A 19,053-nucleotide genomic window follows, 5' to 3' on the forward strand; every position below is an offset into this window, starting at 1 on the left:
CAATGAATCACTCTCTTCTTCTTCTTCTCCGGCGATCTCCTCCACATCCATCCGACACCGCCACCGTTATCTCCATAATATGGATAAACACTGACAGTCGTCTGGACGCTCGATGGCAGCGGATCAAACGAGAGCTCATTATGGGAAAAGTGACACGTTGGTGTCCGTGGATAGCGAGAGGCTTACAGCTGAGATGCCTGGGCCCCGGCAGGATTCCTCCGCCGGCCGGAATGGAATGAAATTAGTGAAGCCGGAGCCTTCGGTCCCTTGGCTTCCAGGGTTAGTGTGTGTGTGTGTGTCTGTCTATCTCCCCCACACACTCACATAGATGTCTTGTTGAACAGTAAATGTGTCAGTCATGGGTCTCATTGCTGGGCGGCCTGTCAGAGTTCCCAACCCCCCATTCCTTTTTTTCCTCTCCCTCTCTCCTCTCTCCATATTTGGACATTTTCAGAAGGACGTCGAGGTTCACGACGAAGCGAAAATGGAGACTCTTAAAGCAAACCTGCGTGTTTTAGGGATTATCAGGATTTCTTGGCCGTCCAAAAGGAGAAAAGGTCGAGATCTTGCTCCGAGAATCCGGCTCTCAGACATCAAATCCCTTCCCTCGTTTCCTCACCAAGCGTGAGATGTTTGACTTTTGTGACGCAAGTAATAGTGGCTAAATAAATCAAACAAGTATGTTATTGTATATTTAAAAAGAACAGTATCAAAATCATTAATAATGAAAACAACTCCAGCTATGTGACACGGTTTCGGCCATCTGGTCGGGCTTCCAATCCGGCGGGGGGATTTTTTTTCACGTCTGCGTCTCCTTCACTTCTGGGACGCGACCCAAAGAAAATGGACAGATCCAGTATGTGGAGAACACGGAGGCTTTTGGGAGGCGACCTCCGAAAAGCTAATCCAACGCTGTATATTTGACGAGCGGGTTTGAGTCGTAACAACAAACCTGAAACCTGGTTTATTTTACTGGGTGGGGCCTTTTTCTCCCCCCCCAGTCTGAAACGCAATAAGGTAATCCTTATCATGACAGGGAGTCATAATAATAATAATGCATGGTTGCAAAAGGTAATAATACTCACCTTTAATGCTTAAAAATTAAATAATTAACTTTTATATAATAAAAATGAAGGCAGGTCATGAAATCACTATGAGACCCTGCAAAGTGCAAATGTACTTATACACAGATCCAAGGTCAGTGTTTATTATTATTATTATTATTAATAATAATAATAATAATAATAATAATAATAATAATAATAATAATAATAATAATAATAATAATAAAGAAGCTTGCTTTAAGGCGAGGTCTTTCCCCGTAGTAAAACCTGTATGAGCTTGACTGATGCTCAGACTCCAGAGAGATTCCAGGATCACAGCTTTAATTAGGCAAGATGTTTCCCCCCCCCATTAACCCGTGCCCCCCCCCACCGGTATTACACAAGTGCTGGACCGCTGCCATGTTACACAACTCAGAGAAATAGGTGAACCCAGAGGAAACCGGGGGGGGACTCGATGGGAAGGAGTTGAGGGATCAGCCTCGCTTGTTTGGAGTCACCGAACAATCAGATTTAAGACGGAGGAGGTCTTCAGACAATTGTTACATGTTCGGATAGACTGTTGACCCCCTGGTGGGAGTGTGTGTGTGTGTGTGTGTGTGTGTGTGTGTGTGTGTGCAGTTGCAAGACACACGGACCCGCCTATGCTGATCCCAGCATGTGTTTCCTGTATGGGACTACTTAGAGTAGTATGCTTACAGTAAGTGTGTGTGTGTGTGTGTGTGTGTGTGTGTGTGTGTGTGTGTGTGTGTGTGTGTGTGTGTGTGTGTGAGCGAGACAGAAAGGAAGGGAGAGACCGACGGCATATCCGAGGGGATCAAAACCTAAACCACAGGATATTTCTGACCTTGAGGGCGAGCGGGTAAGAGAGGGAGAGGAGAGAGAGAGAGAGGGAGGGAGGAAGAGAGGGAAGGAGAGGGAGAGAGGGAGAGAGGGGGGAGGAAAGGAAAAAAGGGAGGAAAGCTGACAGGAAGGAACAAAGAGATGTGGGAGAGAGAGCGAGAGTCTTTGGAGGGCAGTTGGAAATCCTCCAGAATCCTCGGCTCAAACGGACCATAAAATTCCTACTGAAGCCACGAAGACCAGGACCAGGACTGACGAGGATGCCTTCTGCCCACAGTGGGCGTGTGTGTGTGTGTGTGTGTGTGTGTGTGTGTGTGTGTGTGTGTGTGTGTGTGTGTGTGTGTGTGTGTGTGTGTGTGTGTGCCATATGTGATTAAAGGGTCCCGAGCTGGAGGAGGCCAGCAGGCAGACGAGTGATGCAATCCACGGAAGCGAGGAGGAGAGGGGACACGAGGGCGGCAGGAAGGAAGGGAGGGAAGGGAGGAAGGAGGGATTGTTGCTTCTGGGGATCCAGCTCTCCAGGAATGTGCTGACGGTCCGGTCCCACACAGTCTGGAGAGAGAGAGAGAGGGAGGGAGAGGGAGAGGGAGGATGGAATTCTGGGAGGTGAGGCCACCTGTTTTTTCGTGCTACAGATTGCAAACGGCTGATAAAAACAATGTAAAAAAATCACACACTGTAAAAAGGAAGGGGATAGACTTTGTGAGTCATTATTGTGGTCTTATTTATTTTAAACAACAAATAGTCTCCCCCCCCCCTCCCTCCCTCTCTCCCCTAATTACATACAATCCATTCAAACTAAAATAAAATAATATGATTTTTTTATTTTTTTATCTGTTTTTTAACATGTAAGGTGACCTTGGCTGTTTGAAAGGCACCCAAATACAATTTATTATTAATATTATTATTATTATTATTATTATTATTAATACAAATAATAAGAGATAACAGAATAATATAGATAATGAAATAAACATACATACAAATAATATAAGAAGAATATGTTCTCCCCCCCCCCCCCCCCCCCCCCCTCTCCCTCTCTCAATTTAATTCAATGGGGTTTTATTTGCATGAAAGTTAACAATGTTGCCAAAGCATCAAAATACATATAATTTCTCCAAATATTAGTACAATAATCTCTCTCTCTCAGCAGTGGTGGTCGATCTATTTCGGTGCGAGCAAACACAATGTCCCCCAGCACCCACACGAGAGAGTGTGTGTGTGTGTGTGTGTGTGTGTGTGTGTGTGTGTGTGTGTGTGTGTGTGTGTGTGTGCTGATGACTGGTAAGGCCCCGGACAGATAGTCTATTTATGAGCATCACGAGAGTGGGCGCTCGTCCTTGAGCTGGTTTGTCTGGTGTCTGAAGTGCTAAGTGCTGTATACAGTTACAATAGATAGAACATGCACAAGGACGAGTGAAGGTGGAGAGCGAGGGAGGGAGGAAGTGGGGGAGGGGGGTGAGAGAGAGAGAGAGAGAGCGGTGGGAATAGAGACGGTGAGTCAGAGGCCATTTGGAAAGTAATTTCATCTCTGAATGCGGTATATCTTTTCATCAATGAAAGGAAAGTATTTTCCGAAGCAGAAGAATAACATGTCTGTTTGGTGAAATGAAGCCTGTGAGTGGGAGAGGACCGACACCAGGTGGGTTTATTTACTTCATGCAGGTGAAGTTTGTTGCAGTCCGCTGCAGCGAGGCTAACATGCTGCTGTCTGGTGGCTCCCCTGAATTTAATCTGTTTTCCTCATGTTGATTACCAGAACACACACTCATCGACATCGGATTAAAGGAAGTGTGTGTGTGTTGGATTTAACGGCCCAGGAGCCAATCGCCCGGTCAGACCTGACGGACCGGCAGAGCTCAGGACTCCGGTGGGGACCAGAGGAGGGTTATGAAGTTCCTTCTGATGCTTATTCAGAAAAATGACACCGACGACAGGAATGCACAACCGTTTATCTTGTTTTTCATGTGCAGCAGACTGTTTTTAACTTAATGACAATAATTCATCCTGGAAGTATGAATGTTTACCGTCGTCACCTTCATGTTTTGCATGTTTGACACTTAAATTTAGCAAGAAACTCATAAACCAAAGGCTAGACAACGTGAGGGCAACGCCTATGTGATTATGTGTTCGAGGCCACATGGAGGTCTATCAGACAGACAGACAGACAGACAGACAGACAGACAGACAGACAGACAGACAGACCTATCCTTGGAGCCATGCTTCCAGCGTTTTAATCTGTCTTGCCTGCTTCTGATGACATTTGGTCATGCTTTCCTCATCAGTCAAGAAGAAGCACGTTTCCACATTACGGCTTCTGCGATGTTCTTTTCGTGAATCATTGCTTTTCTTCTTCTGTCCCGATGTTACATTGAGGTTTTAGGGGTTTCTGGGAGATTCTGGCGCCGACTGAAAGCGGTGTGGCATCCCGCCAAGGGGGGGAAAAAAGGGAAAAGGAGGAAAGGGAAAGAAGCGAAGGTTGATCGGTCCGATCCGGACTGCTTTGTCGTATCCTGGCAACGCAACCTTTTGACCCCTCGAGAGGACGGCAACAAAAACCTGGACTAACGCGGCTGGACATGCGTGACCACAACATCTGCATAACACCAATAAAGAGCCTCAACATACCATGTTGTATGGAAGCCTGTTGGAAGTTTAAGAGGATGGAAAAACAAATTCATGAAAGATGTTTTCTGTTAAGCGAGTTCAGCGACTGGAGGGGGGAAGAGAACGACACCACAGAAGACCGGAGCTGGACTGGGTTTTTTTTTTTTTTTTTTTGATTGGTCTGGCATCAGCTGTGTGGTTCTACGGGCAAGCACAAGCAGAATGCTTGCGGTTATTCTTGGACCGCCACTGTCTGCACGTCCATGTACTGTATCGTTGGAGTGTTCACCGTTCAGAGGTTCATCTGCTGGGAGTATGAGTCAGCCCGTCTCTTAAGGAGCTGCAGCGAGGTCTTGCAAGGACACCGAGCCGTCGTCACTGCAAGCAAATTAAATAAGAAGTGGACGCTTCCAGCGCAACCAAACCTGAATCCTGCTGTTGTCTTTACAGTGTGTGTATTTGTGTGTGTAGCCTCAAATTAAAAACCGGCCTTGGCTTAGACACACACACACACACACACACACACACACACACACACACACACACACACACACAGTGCGTATTTGGTGGTGTTTGTGCTCTGTGGAACGTCGGCCGTGTTGGAGGAGTCTAGCAGAGCAAACACGGCCCCGAATGTTGTTATTTCAGAGATGCGGCATCATGTTCATCCCCTTTGGTTACACTATCTCGAGCAGACAACATGTAGAAACCTCATATCTGTTTCTCTGACATATATCTGCCATCACAAACCACAGCTCAGTGTTTACAGGCAACATTCCTCCTGAACCTGAACCTGTTGATCGGTTCATATGTCACATTGCAGTATGCAGCTAAATGCAATGACTGCAGAGTCCTTTTATTCAGACATGAAGTCAAATGGAAAAACAAAAAGCTTTTCCACCACAGTGGGAAAAATGAAAGATGTTTTCCTTCTTCTTAATTTCAGTCAGAGCCCCAAAAGTTGTACGAATGGCAATATACTGACAATTTATTCGACTTGTCTCCGTTATTTGCAGCAATTCCATTAAACTCTAGGGCTTATTTTCACGGTAATACTTTGCACCCTATTAATATATATGCAAATACCTTTTGGATTCCCATGAGCATACAGTTACAGATCATTAGATCTGCAGATGTTGTGTGTATTTCATATAAAGGCGAACCCAGGAAGGACCCGGTCGTGTGTGTGTGTGTGTGGCAGAGGAGTGTTGTCATAAAAAAGCCAAGGCGAACACAGTGTTCCAGGTCAGAGCCGAGACACTGCACAGCTTCGGCCCAGAGAGAGGGAGCAGCATGAGTCACCGGAACACAGTGCAGATTGCTAGCTTGCAGAATTCATTAAGACAAATGTACGGTAGATGGATTTCCTCTCGAAGGAGAAAAAAAATGTAAAAAAAAAAAACCTGTGGCAGCTGCAGAACAGCACCCCAGTGAATCCTCAAGTAGCTTTCCATACACCTTTGGAATGACAGCATGCTTCGTGCAACTCTGCAGATGAGTTACGCTGGGCTGAATGTAAATGAATTAGAATCCTGCAGCCTGTTGGACTATTTGGTATTGATTTTGGAGAAATAAGACAGCCTGCTACATAAGAAGGGTTACTGAACCACTTCTTTTTAACCATATAGTTAAATAGGCCTACCTTATAGCCAGGTCTTCAGCTAGAATGACAGCAATCTGTGTGGAAGAAAAAAAATGTAAATTTGGCTGTTAAAGATGCTTTTTAATTCAAACACTGGTGTCCTTATGTGTAACGTTTTCTCTGTGCAATGGCGTCCCCGTGTGGATACGAGGTAGTAATGCACCAATAACCACTTATTGTTAGTTACGGTAACACAAAGGTAAAGCACTATTCAAAATTCAACAATACTTATAGGTTTTCCTTTATTATTTGCAACGTTTTTACCAGATAACATGAGGGGGGTTACATTTGGAATAAAGGAGGTGAAAAATAAAAGTTCAAATAAAATCCAGAATTACAGGAAGAGCAACAAAAAAATATATATAAAGTATTTTAGAGATAGACCATAAATTGTTAGCTAATTCGGCTAAACTATCTTCACATCGGTGGCTGTAAAAGACTCTAAATGTGATTTAAAACAAATGTATTGATCGAGCCGATAATGTTTTACATCAACGAACCTGCTTTCATTAAACCGACCCAGGAACAGCCATTAAACCCGGGCAAGTCCACCTTTAAACCACGACCACAAACACAGGACCGATCCAGAATCAGCCAACCTCGGCAACCGGAAGTTAAAAAAAAAAGACGAGCGCGAGCTCTTTTCTACCGGAAACGCTTCCTTCGCCGGCGAGAACATTTGTGAAGGGCTGCCATTTTACCGACCTTACGGTAAGAAAACTTGGGTTTGTTGTCGTGTGTTGTAACTCGTTAGCCGGGCCGCCACACACACCGTTTACACACAAGTGTTTCGTGTGTTGTAGTTTGTGTTATCTGCTAGTTTCGTGTCGACACAGTTAGCGTTAGCTAAAGCTAGCTCGATGCTACAGTTAGCGTTACCAAACCCCCCTAAACTAAACGCTATAACGCGAATACCACAACGCAGCTCCCGGTCCGTTTCCATGGCAATAAGGGTTTAGATACTGGAGCTGGGTTTTAAGGTGTGTCACGTATTTGTTAACGAACTCTTGAGGGTATTAAGAGTTAGCTTCGGTTTGTGCGATGACATTGAATTAACAGCAGATGTTACCTATAATAGTTAGCTATAAAAGTAGCCCCGGTAATAAATACACGAAAACCAGCTAAATTATTATATAGTTTCGCGTAGTTTAGCATTACACGTCATCATAACCCCCCTTTGTTTGTTTCTCAGCACACACACATGAGTCATGGGGGTGAAAGCGGTCCAACTCACCTCCAAGTCCCACCATGAACACATCCTGGCCTCTCTGCATCAGCTGCGGCTGCAGGGACGGCTGAGTGACGTCACGGTGCAGGTGGACTACCAGGGCGACGTGCAGGACTTCCAGGCCCACCAGCTGATGCTGGCGGCCTCCAGTGGCTACTTCAAGAAGATCCTCCTGTCGCAGGACGCCACGCGACAGGACAAGGTGTCGCTCTCCAACGTGCCCTCCGGCGACTTCTCCAAGTTCCTGGACTTCGTGTACACGGGCAAGGTGGAAGTGGTCCGGGACAAGATCGGCGAGGTCCAGGCGGTGGCACGACTCTTGGAATGCGAGGACCTGTCGGAGGTTTGCAGCGAGGCCATGAGCGCCGGCATCCTGCAGAAACCCACGAAGAAGAAGGCGCCTACGTGCGAGGGCGTGGACAAAGGGGACTTGCACGGTGCCAAGAAAGAAAAGAGCACCAATGTGAGGAAGCAGTCTAAACGCCTTCTTCTGAAGAGGCAGATCTCTCCACAGAGCTCTGAGGTAGAAGTCATCCCGAAAAGACTAAAGGCAAAGAACGCGGGGACCGTTGAAAAGGGGCAAGGGAGGATCCTGAGACTGAGGGTGGCGGGCCGCAAAGACCTTCGGAGGCGTCTGATCGCTAAAAGTGATGCCAACCTTCCCGACGAAAACCACGTCGCCAATGACGACGCAGAGAAGGAGGAGGAGGAGAAGGAGGAGGAGGAGGACGGGGCTGAAGCTGAGGCTCAGGTGGAGAAAACGGACCAGTTTTCGTTGGTGCTGCCGGCCTCTGATTCTGATGATTGGGAATGTGAGGAAGACGTGCAGAGTAATGATCCTGAAGAGGAGGAGGAAGATGAGGAGGGACAACCCAAGGAGACGTTAAAAAGAACATCCAAGGCCCAGTTCCAGTGTAACAAGTGCCAACGGACCTTCCACTATGAGAGAAGCTACCTGAAGCACATCAGGTAGGATATATTAGAGCTCTGACAGGGTGTAACTTATTAAATCATATCATAGATACCCTAAAAACATCTGAACTCCAGGCTTCCTTTTAGGATTTATTCCAGGGCACATTTACCCATCTGTTAGTAAGTTGTTAGGAGCCACGATCATCAGTGCATCCTTATCAATAAAGCTGAGAGAAGGCCATCTGTCTTCTGATAGCGCTGTAACTGTTTCTGCTCTCTTGGGTCAGTACGTACCACGGAGTGCAAGCAGACGTCATCTATCGCTGTGAGACCTGCCAGCAAAACTTTGCCAACCGCAGCAATCTGAAGATCCACGAAAAGCACGTCCACAGCACCGAGAGGCTCTTCACCTGCGAAACCTGCTCAAAGTCCTTCAAACGGAAGAAGGACGTCGTCCGCCATCAAAAACAGGTGGAGATCAATTCAATTACACACACACATCCGAATGGTGACACGAAGCTCGATTTGATCGTTTTCTCCCTCGCTGCTTCTCAGGTGCACGAACGCAGCAACATGCAACACATCTGCCCCGACTGCGGGAAGTCGCTCAGCTCCCGGACGGCGCTGCTGCTGCACGAGAGGACGCACACGGGCGCCAAGCCTTTCGAGTGCACCGACTGCGGGGCCAGGTTCAGCCAGAACTCTGCCCTCAAGATGCACCGCAGGTACCCCGGCTTTGACTCGCGGCAGAGAAACGTACGCGGACGTAAACATAATGGCTGGATAACGACCTGTGGTGTGTTTTGCCTGCGTGTAGGACTCACACGGGAGAGAAGCCGTTTGCATGCGACGAGTGCGACTCCCGGTTCACTCAGAAGCACATGTTGGCCTATCACAAGCGATCACACACAGGTGAGAGTGATGTCATTTCAACACTATTTAGATTTCTGTTTCGACATGAGAAGTGGGTCTCAGTGAAACACTGAAAAGATTGTTCTTTTGTCTCCGGTTAGGAGAGAAACCCTACATGTGTGAGGCCTGTGGGAAAAGCTTTGCATCTAAAGAATACCTGAGACACCACTCAAACATCCACACCGGGTCCAGGCCATACAAGTGTGAACAGTGTGGTCGAGGCTTTGCTCAGAGGAACTCCCTCCACCAGCATTTAAAGATACACACAGGTAAATATAGAAGACATCTGAGGCATCTTTCTTGTTCTTCCCCCTCTGTTCACACACTGCATCTCTCTCTCTTTGTGGATCGGCAGGTGAACGTCCCTACAGCTGTAACGAATGTGACAAGATGTTCACCCAGCTCAACGCCCTCCAGAGGCACCAGCGTATTCACACGGGGGAGAAGCCGTACATGTGCGGCCTCTGTAGGCGCACCTTTACGGACAAGTCCACCCTGCGCAGGCACGCTATGGTGAGTGGTGTTCTGACCGGGAAGTTTCCATCTGTATGACTTGTTTACCACAACGGTGTTTTTCAGATTCACGACTCGGATGCTCCCTGGAAAACCTACCTTGTGGTGCTGGAGGGAAATGTGGAAGATAAGAAACCCAAAACTCCCCCGAAGGGAAAGGCAGAAAAGGCGGGAGCAAAGGAGAAGAAGAACACGGCTAGAAAAAGTGCCGTCAACGGTGCCGCATCTGCCGGCGCTATAAACCACGGCGACTCCTTCGTGGTGCCGACCGAGCCGGTCACTCTCCCGCCGGAATGGACCAGTCACGGGGCCATCGCCCTGGTCAGCCACGGCGCCCTCGGCGGCATCACCGTCATCCACACCGAGATGCCACCTGGGACCCAGATCCAGCCCATCGTGACCACCGACGGCACGGGGGCCAGCGTCATTTCCTTAGACGGGTCCCCCATCCCGGTCCCCTTCTCCATACCGGTGTCCACGGCTCACGCCGTCCCCTTGTGCTCCGAAGCTTCCCCCGCCGCCTCGCTGTCGATACCCACTCTCTCGGTTTCTGTCTCCGATGGCGTGTTGGCGTCCGTCTCCGAGATCCCGACCGTTTCCACGGCGTCCGTCGTGGAAGTCGCTGCGGCACAGACCATTTTGGCCCCAGTTTCGGAGACTAAAAAGGGTATTTTGCACCCCGACATTCAGACTGTGGTCGTCGGCGGCGGTGGGGCAGAGGACAGCGGATGACACCCTAGATGAACATAAAGAGGCTCAAGATCCTGTGTAGAGTTTGTGAATAGAAAGAATTTAAAGTTTTTCATGTTATGTCATGTATATACTTTCGGCAGCGAGTGTTTCATCACTTTGATCTCCAGTGTTTTCATTAACTCGGGATGTGAAGTTCAGTGTTTGTCGCTCTTTTTGGAACATGAAAGTATTCATTAAAATCTCTTTAGTCACATGTTTGAGCTTAAACTAAAATACGATTTAAGGTGTGAAGTGTGATTAATTCTATCCCATTTTATAATCCATAGGGTTTGAAATGCAGCACAGATCATGTTAAACAGGTTAAATCAATGTCAGACATCTGTTCCCCCATTCAATATGTATCACGGCGTTACAAACTTTGATGTTCTTGTTGGCTGGTTCTGGGAACCTTGGCAGAAGACCTTGGCAGCTGCAGAGCAGCACCCTCGTGAATCTTCAAGTAGCTTTTTTTTTTTATTTTTTTTTTTGAATAACGGCACACTCTTCCCAACCTCTTCTGATGATTAATGTCGGTCTGAATGTAAATGAAGTCGCATAAATCCTTAAAAGAAATCCTGGCACCCTCTCTCTTTGGAGCCGTTTCCATATCACCACAGCGGTGTTTCACGCCGTTTGTTATCCTGAGCAGATCGCTGCGTAACATGGATTCAAACTTTAAAAATATATATATATTAGGTTAGAGAGGCTAGGTTTAAAGTGTTTTGTGTCAGTTAGTGTCTTTTCAAACAGGTCCAGTATGATTAGAAAAAAAAGTACATTTGTTTTATGTTTTACTAATCACGAGTGGGTTACCATGGAAACAATACTGGTTAAGTGCTCACTGTCAACAGGAGATCAATGTGAGGACATGGCACGATAAATACGAGCTAGGTTACATATAGATACTACACTGAGTTTGATTTGATTAATTGATTTTTCTATTTGCCACGGCAACCGATTAAACAGCCGTGTTCCAGTCTTGATATCTACAGCAGCGAATGACAGAGGAATGTAGTAGATAAAAAAAAATGTACACTTGAATTTGATTATACGTTAATTCAAATTTACATTTTTACATTTAAATGATATTCAAGACATTTAAATGTAGTCGCAACAATCTTAAAATACTCAGTGTGATATTGTTGAAATGGTATTATTGCTCCATAAGTACAAAGCGGTGAAGATAATTAAAACTTGTTTACAACATGAAACTGTTTCGATGGTTAAGGTCAAAGGCAGGACAGCACAGTCGGGAATATAATATCTTTTATTATTGTCCATTCGCACTAGCATACAGATCATAACCCGGGTCCAATGTCATTCCACCTGGAAGAAGCTGGATACGCAGGGTGACTGACCCTTTTTGTAAAAACTTTGGTCTGGCTCACACTAGTGAATGTAACAATGCTAATCTATACACAATGACATGCTTAGCGACTGGCCGTTTGTGAAGGTGCCCTGCAGGGGGCAAACCTTCCATGATAAGTTCACAACACAGCACGAGATGAGTGACTAATGATGCACGTTACTGCCCTGGAAATAAGGAGTAAAAGGTTTCCATGTCAGTGCTTTTCATTCAAAAATACTTCTCCCCCCACAAACTATACATCACAGATTCAAACATCCAACATCCAACGTATCACTACGTCAACAAATCCTACAGTAATAATTAATTATCCTGGAGTAATAAGTATGAATTGGTGTGTGGGATCAGTTGATGTGATTAGGTACAAATGTTTAACAGTCTACACTCGGTGCATATCAATGTCCCTTCTTCATGAAGTCTCTCCCCGTTGGTGGTCAAATAGAAACTAAACACTCTGTTGTGTGGCTGTAATGACTTTAGTTTTAAGAACATTGATTTGCTCCCCTTTCCCCTTCATACTCCCACAGATAATATAATGGTACAGTCTTTAAATCCATACACACCATGTTAATGTCATGTAGAACAAACTAAAACATTGAAATCATGTTTTTAAATATATTAAATATTAAATTAGATTAAAAAACAAAACGTATCCGACTAGGAAACAATAATTGTATAAAACATGCAGTGCTCGTCGTCAATACTAACATCAGTTTCAATACAATATACCGCTCTGAAATCCCCCCCCAGGACAGATTTCAGCAGAGAAGGGTATGCAGCAATCCTCTAGACAGAGGTGAGGGCGAAGAGGATTTACATTCTGACTAGATTCAGATATGCTCGTAAGGAAAGCAAAGATAGTACTCTGACCAGTATAGCAGTGAGCAGTGGAATATTCAAAGTCATCAGCAGACACTCATCTCCAGATGCTATACACAGTGAAGTGTGTGTGGGTGTGTGTGTGTGTGTGTGTGAAAGCATGCGTGATGGATTCGTCCCTCCATGCTGTGTATCTGACCCTGGGTTTCTTTCATTTCAAATCCCCTTCGTCGCCCTGGATGGTCTTTTTGATGCGCAGCAGGAGGGTCGTGTGCCACTGGTCCAGACGGGAGATCGAGTCAAACTCCTTTATCTGCAGGTACAAGGAGACACGCAGATGAGCTTCTCACCCCACCCCCGATAAGGAGTACATTTACTCACTTAGCGTTATTTCAAGATGCATTTGGGAAGGTTGCCATACAACAGTCATGTGGAAGTTTACATCGTTTTCTGCCCCAAACACATCATTTAATCCTACTAGACATGTAAAATTGTCATAATTAACATACATTCTTGTATTGCATTTTGTGAGCCACAGTGACTAAATCTTTATTCAGTTCAGCCTTGAATCCAAGTGGAAGTTTGCATCACATTTTATTATAGTGCAAACACAAAGTGCATATGAATATGCGTAATAGAGCGCCTCCTAATGCCACTCTAAAAACTAACACGCCTGTTAAAATAGCGATGCATTTCTCTCTCACTCTGAATTAACTTTGAAAACTCTTCCAGCAGCTCAGCTCTATCTATGGATGCACTCCACCGGTCTGCACCAGTTCCACATAAACACAAGAGTCCTGGGAGACTGAATGGATACCCGAGATCCAGACTCTTTTCCGAACACACAAGGGATCCAACAAAACTACAAGAGCCGTGCACAACAAACGCCTCGTTCTAAAACTTGAGAACTTTCTCTGGGTATACCAGACTTACTGCTTCTGTGAAAGCTTCGCTGTTCTGTTCCTCATGAGCCTCAAGAAGTTTCTGTAAAGACAAAAAAAGAAAGAAAAGAAAGTAGGTTGCTTGTAGGAACTGCAGAGGGAAGTAAGCCAAACAGATTCCTCGGGGGTTCAGCGTTACCTTCAACAGTTTGCATTCCCGAGAGTCTGAGAAAGCCGGGAACATCTCCTCGTATTTTTCAACAGCCATCTGTGGAGACACATCGTGTTAAAACTTCTACCGCCGCAAATCCCGACGCCGAACCCACAAAAAGGAATAATATATATAAACTGGCCTTGGCGTTGAGCTCGTCGATGATGAAGTGGCAGAGGGACGCTTTGAAGAAATACTCTTTGGCGCTGTATTTCAGCAGCGGGTTGTCCATCGTGTTGGCTCCGACCTGGACACATCGAGTAAAAACAGATTAGCAACAGCAGCGGCGGTGACAGATCGCCGTGGAGTGAGAATAGTCGTGCACACCTGCTCGTAGATCTCAATGGCCCTCTGGTACTGCTCCAACTGGGCACAGTAAGCCCCCACCTTCAGCAGACACTTGTTGGCGGAGCTGAGGGAAAATACAACATAAAAACATTTAATACGACTATGGTTGTGTCCGAAATCACCAAATCACCTGCTGTTCACAGTTCAACTCCTGATCTGTACTCGTTGCTTAGCTTTCTCTGCTAAATGGAGGCTAACTACTTTAAAAATAACGCTCCAGATCTGAGATCTTATCATTAGCAGCAAAACACAGGTTAAAAAAGAAGAAAATCATGCAAAAATGTAATTCTTAACAACATTCTCGTCTAAAAATAAGTAAAAATAAGTGGACTATGCCTACAAAATGTAAACAGACGTCTCCTATTTTGGGTGACAGTGATCAGATGTTATACATGTACATGTTATGATACAATATCTCACAGTACCTGTTGGATTCCTCCCCTTTGTAGTAGTCTGCTGCTTGCTCATAATGTGCAATACCCTTTACAAAGGAAAAACAACAAATACTGTTACGCCTTATAGTGATAGAATGAATCATCATCAGCAGTTTTAACCGACTGTAACCTCCGGTCACGTGACATCACCTTTTCGATGTCCACCAGCTCAGACTCGTAGATCTCTGCGATGCTGATGTGGTGTTTGGCTGCGATGGTGAACCTTCCCTGGAGGAGGGAATATAAATATAAATCATATAAATAATATATATAAATATCGCGTCCCATTCTTAGTCAAGTATTAGCCTGTGGCTTCAAGTCTGCAGCGATTTAGCTTTTCAAATTAATCCTTGGTAGACAATTTGATCCAGGTATCGAATATGTAGTTATGGCCTCATATGAAGATTATCAGACAGTCTAGATGATACCAGAAGAAATCACGACTAAACACTTCATTAAAATAAATGTGGCCACATTCACGGTTGTGGATGAAAACATAGATGGACACGTTTCTATATGCATCTTACCATGTCTGTGTATATATCGATGGCAGCATTTAAACACTTGATTGCCTCTTTTGGCAGCATAGAGGCAAGAGGAACGGACAGTTAGACATCATGATAGTTTAGTTCAAGTCTTTTTCTCATTCTGTCAGTCAGCATGCTGCGTTACTTCAACAGGGTGACGGGAGGGGAATGATACGACCAAAGTCCAGATCTTAATTGATCTATGAGCTATGATCCAGATGTGGAAATCCCTCGACTTTAAAGGCAAATAATATTCATGAAAACACTTAATAGTTATTATTTTAGTAATGGATGGGAAACATGAGGTCTGGGCACTGAAATGTAAGATTAGGTTTGTAATGAGTTCCCACGAAATCTCACCATTGGGGTCAGACTTCTTGAAAGCGTTTCCTGCGTCGATGAAACTGGTGGCACAGTCGTGTTTGTTCTGCAGCTGCAAGTGGAGACGTGCGGCCTTGCAAAACGCATTTCCAGCAGCTGAAGACAGTGGAAAGAAGACGAAGGACAGAAACGTAATCTATACTTTGCATTTAGCTTACACTCTAATTTATGCACATAATTCCACCCGTTTTTTTGCACACTTGCGGCACCTTCACAAATGCTGCGCTTTGCAGTTACAGTGCCAAAATTGCAGCCCATAATCCTACAGCTTCTCAGGTGTGTTGAAATTGATAAGGTGGAGAATATATATATTTTTGGAGGAAAAACAGCTTAACGCACCGCTCCAGTTCTTGGCCATCTTGAACATGTTGGCTGCTCTGCAGTACATCTCACATGCTTCTTCCACTTTGTGCGGTCCTCTAAACAAAGAAAGTAAAGAAAACAGATGAATACAGTACACATTTTCATACAGACTGAGCTTAAAAAATAAGAAAATCACCAGTCTGAACTACATAATAAAGTTGTAGCTAATAAATAATGCCTGAATTGCACCATAAGGTGATGGATTGTACAACGAGCTAAATTGCTGCATTACTCTGGGTGATGCAATGCTCCGATTGGTGGACTGGCGTATATAAATCCCTCTACTCGGGCACTCTAGATCTCCCTCCCTTCAATGACACAGAAGTGGACCCCTGGGAGCTCCCTGGAGTTGTAATAATACTCTGGCCATTCAATCATGGCAGAGGATTACATCACGGCTCGGTCAGCCACAGAATTACCAGACAGTCTGCCCAAGAGTTATCATGCAAGAGAATTTACGACGAGTAACATCTGGGGAAAGAAAAAAAAGGGGGAAAAAGACTGAGTCATGCAAGACAATAGATGTCCCTGCCTTCTTGTCTCTGTGACATCGTAAAGATTAGATGCATTTTATTAGAGTTAAATTACACTATCTATCTATATCTATATCTATATATATATATATGAACGTCAGCACATCTGTCGAGATGGGCCTCAATGTCCACACTCAGGGACCCGATATGTCCTTGAAGGTTTTTGGGGGCAGCAATGCAGACTTCACCTGAGGGAATTACCCACAATTCATAGGGTTTCAACATAAAAAACAGAGGGAAGCCCGGAGGAATATAAAATAAAAATAATAAAAGGTAATCAAAGAGGACAGCACATGTGTGGAATATCACATTTATACAGAAACATTTAAGATTCAATAAGGAACATAAAATAAATCACAGGAACAGGAGCATTAGGGTTGCACACCTGGTTCACTCATCAACTATTTATTTTAATTATGCTAAAGTCATAATTATATTTACCATTTCAGACCCTCACACTCAACTTCTTACTAGGTGACGTCAGTTAAGTCCCTGAGGGTTCAGGGTTTAAGGCTTTTATTGGGATTGAACCAGGAGGACCACCGTAAATATTGTCCCACCCACATTTATTTTTATATGTTTTGCTATTTATGCTGCCCATGGAGAGTCAATGCAAGCAGGCTAACCTTTAATAACCTCCAGGAAACCGTGGCTCTATGTGTCTCGGCGTCCCTGATTGTAAAGTAAGAACCATTAAAAAGTGAACATTACAAAGCAAATACGAACCCAATGCGTCGTCGGGGGATTATGACGTCAGGCCAGGGGAGAGAACGTTTTTTCCACTAAAACTGGTGTACCATGACTTGCATATAAAAACAAAATTCCTGGAGTTTATTTTATTTTATTAAACACAATCAAAAATAAATAAGACAATATGAAGTAGAACAGTCAGATGTCTTAACCTATAGTTAGCTATATAAAAAAAAACTGTGCGCAGACAACCAACGGTCTGTTTACAACGAAGCTAATTTAGCTAACAGCGATTGTCAAACTGGATGTCACGTGTCACCCCCATAGTTTTAAACATCTAACTGAACTTCCACAATATGTCATGTCATTGTGTGGATATAAGTACCTGAATGTGTGTCTACGTCAAGGTTCGGCTGCGTGCCAACTTACGCGACTAGTGAAAACGCTAGCTAGCTGTTTGTTCTTTGGTGCAGTGCTGCCGTCTTACCCTCCAAACATCCCTCCCAAAAAAGAGCCGGACGACTTGACTTTTTTGTCCGCGTCGGCCATTAGCTGAATCGCTTCCTTCTCCTTCCCGGTGTTGTCCATTTTTCTTTTTCTGCCTTTGTGTGTGTGTGAGAGAAAAACTTGAGAAAAATACCCGCAGAGGATTCCGCTAGTGAGGATTATACAGTCGACGGGGGGGTTTATTCAGCGCGTGGGCGTGTAACACCAAGCTAGCTATCGCGGGAGTTGGAGTGCGTTACGTGACGAACGCTATGGGCTTCAAAGCGGAATGGACTACAACTCCCAGTGGGGGGGGGGGGAAACAAGATGATTTGATGGCGATTCGCGAAAATACTATTTTTTTTTATTTTTGTCGTTACATTTAACACACTGTCATATTATGATTTATTAATTCTCGTCTACGTTAAGAAAAAAAAAACATAATAATACAAATTCTAAAGAGGCGACAGTCAGTGTACGTTGTGTTCCTGTACAGCAGAGGGCGCGAAAGCATCACCAACCTCTTACACCCTGTCTCTCACACACAAAATCTTAATTTTAAAGAAGTTACGATAAGAATAACATTTATTTTTTTTTATTTTTTTTATATATATATATATATATATATATATATATTTTCTGTATTGAAACATGTAAAATTGATCAACAATTAATTATGTATATGACCGTTAAATCGTGTTAAATGTGTAGATAAAATGTTGATACTGCAGGTATATAAGGTGCTTTATCCCTGAACGGTCATGTCACATTTTTTTTGTAAAATTACAAAAATAAATAAATAAATTGGGATTTTGTTGTTATAGCCATCTCAAGAAAGAAGAGATGATTCACAGTACCCTGGCACTTAATTTGAAAGAAGCTATGCTCTTAAATAAACCTGGGAATTACCTGCTATTACATGCAATGTTGATTTATGGGCTACTTGTCATTTAAAATCCAGGGCTGGCACAAAGTTGATGGTCGTCTGCAGAGTCCGTTGTAGCCTCACCGAGCCATCTGCTGCTAACATATATTTAGGCCGACTGCATGTTAAGCACCTGTGTTATCTCGTTAACCTTACCCGTTAATACCCGTCTTCCTCAACCCTGCACCTGCCAAACAATGTGTGCTTTTAGTCCTCATCGGGCCACGCTGGGTGACCAGTAGGATATCAGTTTCAAGATTTCAACAAAGAAAATGCTGATAATCAGTGCCTCGTTCTGCCGAGTGCACCTGTGTTATCTGGTTATAACTGTCAGCAGCATGATGTATAGATGAAGGCCAAGTGGTGCTTGTCAATACCTGAAAGGATGACGCTGATCTTTGAGCCTTATCTCACAGCTGTCAGGTCACATGGTCTCACTCGAGTGTAAACAAACCGTGGCTGAAAGTCACAGCTGTCAAAGGAAAGATTTCGACAGCTACGTAGAGGAATTATGACTAATGATTAAATGTCAGAACTAGCTGAACTTTGTGTATTCATGCAATCTCTCTGTGTGACTTGATAAGCAGCAGCAAAACAAAACGTGTACAAGAAAAGAAAAAAAAGTCAAGAGACAAAATA

The 19,053-nt window shown here is 44.4% G+C and overlaps 2 protein-coding genes across 4 annotated transcripts; one reads left to right on the plus strand and one right to left on the minus strand.

The window, feature by feature from the left end:
- The first annotated feature begins 6,791 nt into the window (after window positions 1-6,791).
- gzf1 (GDNF-inducible zinc finger protein 1) lies at window positions 6,792-10,687 on the plus strand. 3 transcript variants are annotated; one of them, XM_084031227.1, is made up of 9 exons: window positions 6,792-6,864; window positions 7,346-8,057; window positions 8,088-8,350; window positions 8,581-8,764; window positions 8,849-9,018; window positions 9,111-9,205; window positions 9,307-9,474; window positions 9,561-9,718; window positions 9,785-10,687. In XM_084031227.1, exons 2-9 carry the CDS (start codon window positions 7,362-7,364, stop codon window positions 10,448-10,450), a joined length of 2,400 nt encoding a protein of 799 aa, XP_083887353.1. In that variant the 5' UTR covers window positions 6,792-6,864; window positions 7,346-7,361; the 3' UTR covers window positions 10,451-10,687. The 3 variants fall into 3 exon arrangements, with proteins under 3 accessions (XP_083887353.1, XP_083887354.1, XP_083887352.1); XM_084031228.1 differs by having other exon boundaries at window positions 8,091-8,350; XM_084031226.1 differs by having other exon boundaries at window positions 7,346-8,350.
- Window positions 10,688-11,699: 1,012 nt separating this feature from the next.
- Window positions 11,700-17,673, minus strand: napbb (N-ethylmaleimide-sensitive factor attachment protein, beta b). Its single transcript, XM_084031229.1, has 11 exons — window positions 17,491-17,673; window positions 15,757-15,836; window positions 15,397-15,513; window positions 15,037-15,083; window positions 14,660-14,737; window positions 14,501-14,556; window positions 14,055-14,139; window positions 13,870-13,974; window positions 13,716-13,784; window positions 13,569-13,619; window positions 11,700-12,948 (listed from the first exon to the last, which is right to left on the minus strand). The coding sequence occupies exons 1-11, from the start codon at window positions 17,589-17,591 to the stop codon at window positions 12,847-12,849; spliced, it is 891 nt and encodes a 296-aa protein (XP_083887355.1). The 5' UTR covers window positions 17,592-17,673; the 3' UTR covers window positions 11,700-12,846.
- Window positions 17,674-19,053: the final 1,380 nt, after the last annotated feature.

The sequence above is a fragment of the Eutrigla gurnardus genome (assembly GCF_963514095.1).
Source record: "Eutrigla gurnardus genome assembly, chromosome: 16".
Taxonomy (NCBI): domain Eukaryota; kingdom Metazoa; phylum Chordata; class Actinopteri; order Perciformes; family Triglidae; genus Eutrigla; species Eutrigla gurnardus.

Bases quoted from the DNA above. Each gene is read 5' to 3' on its own strand.
- gzf1 (XM_084031226.1), top strand. From the start codon at position 7,362: ATGGGGGTGAAAGCGGTCCAACTCACCTCCAAGTCCCACCATGAACAC. The intron at 8,765-8,848 runs GTGGAGATCAAT...GCTGCTTCTCAG, and splicing joins TCGTCCGCCATCAAAAACAG to GTGCACGAACGCAGCAACAT. The intron at 9,206-9,306 runs GTGAGAGTGATG...GTCTCCGGTTAG, and splicing joins TCACAAGCGATCACACACAG to GAGAGAAACCCTACATGTGT.
- napbb (XM_084031229.1), bottom strand. From the start codon at position 17,591: ATGGACAACACCGGGAAGGAGAAGGAAGCGATTCAGCTAATGGCCGAC. The intron at 13,785-13,869 runs GCCAGTTTATAT...GTGTCTCCACAG, and splicing joins TCGACGAGCTCAACGCCAAG to ATGGCTGTTGAAAAATACGA. The intron at 12,949-13,568 runs GTAAGTCTGGTA...TTGTACCTGCAG, and splicing joins GCGAAGCTTTCACAGAAGCA to ATAAAGGAGTTTGACTCGAT.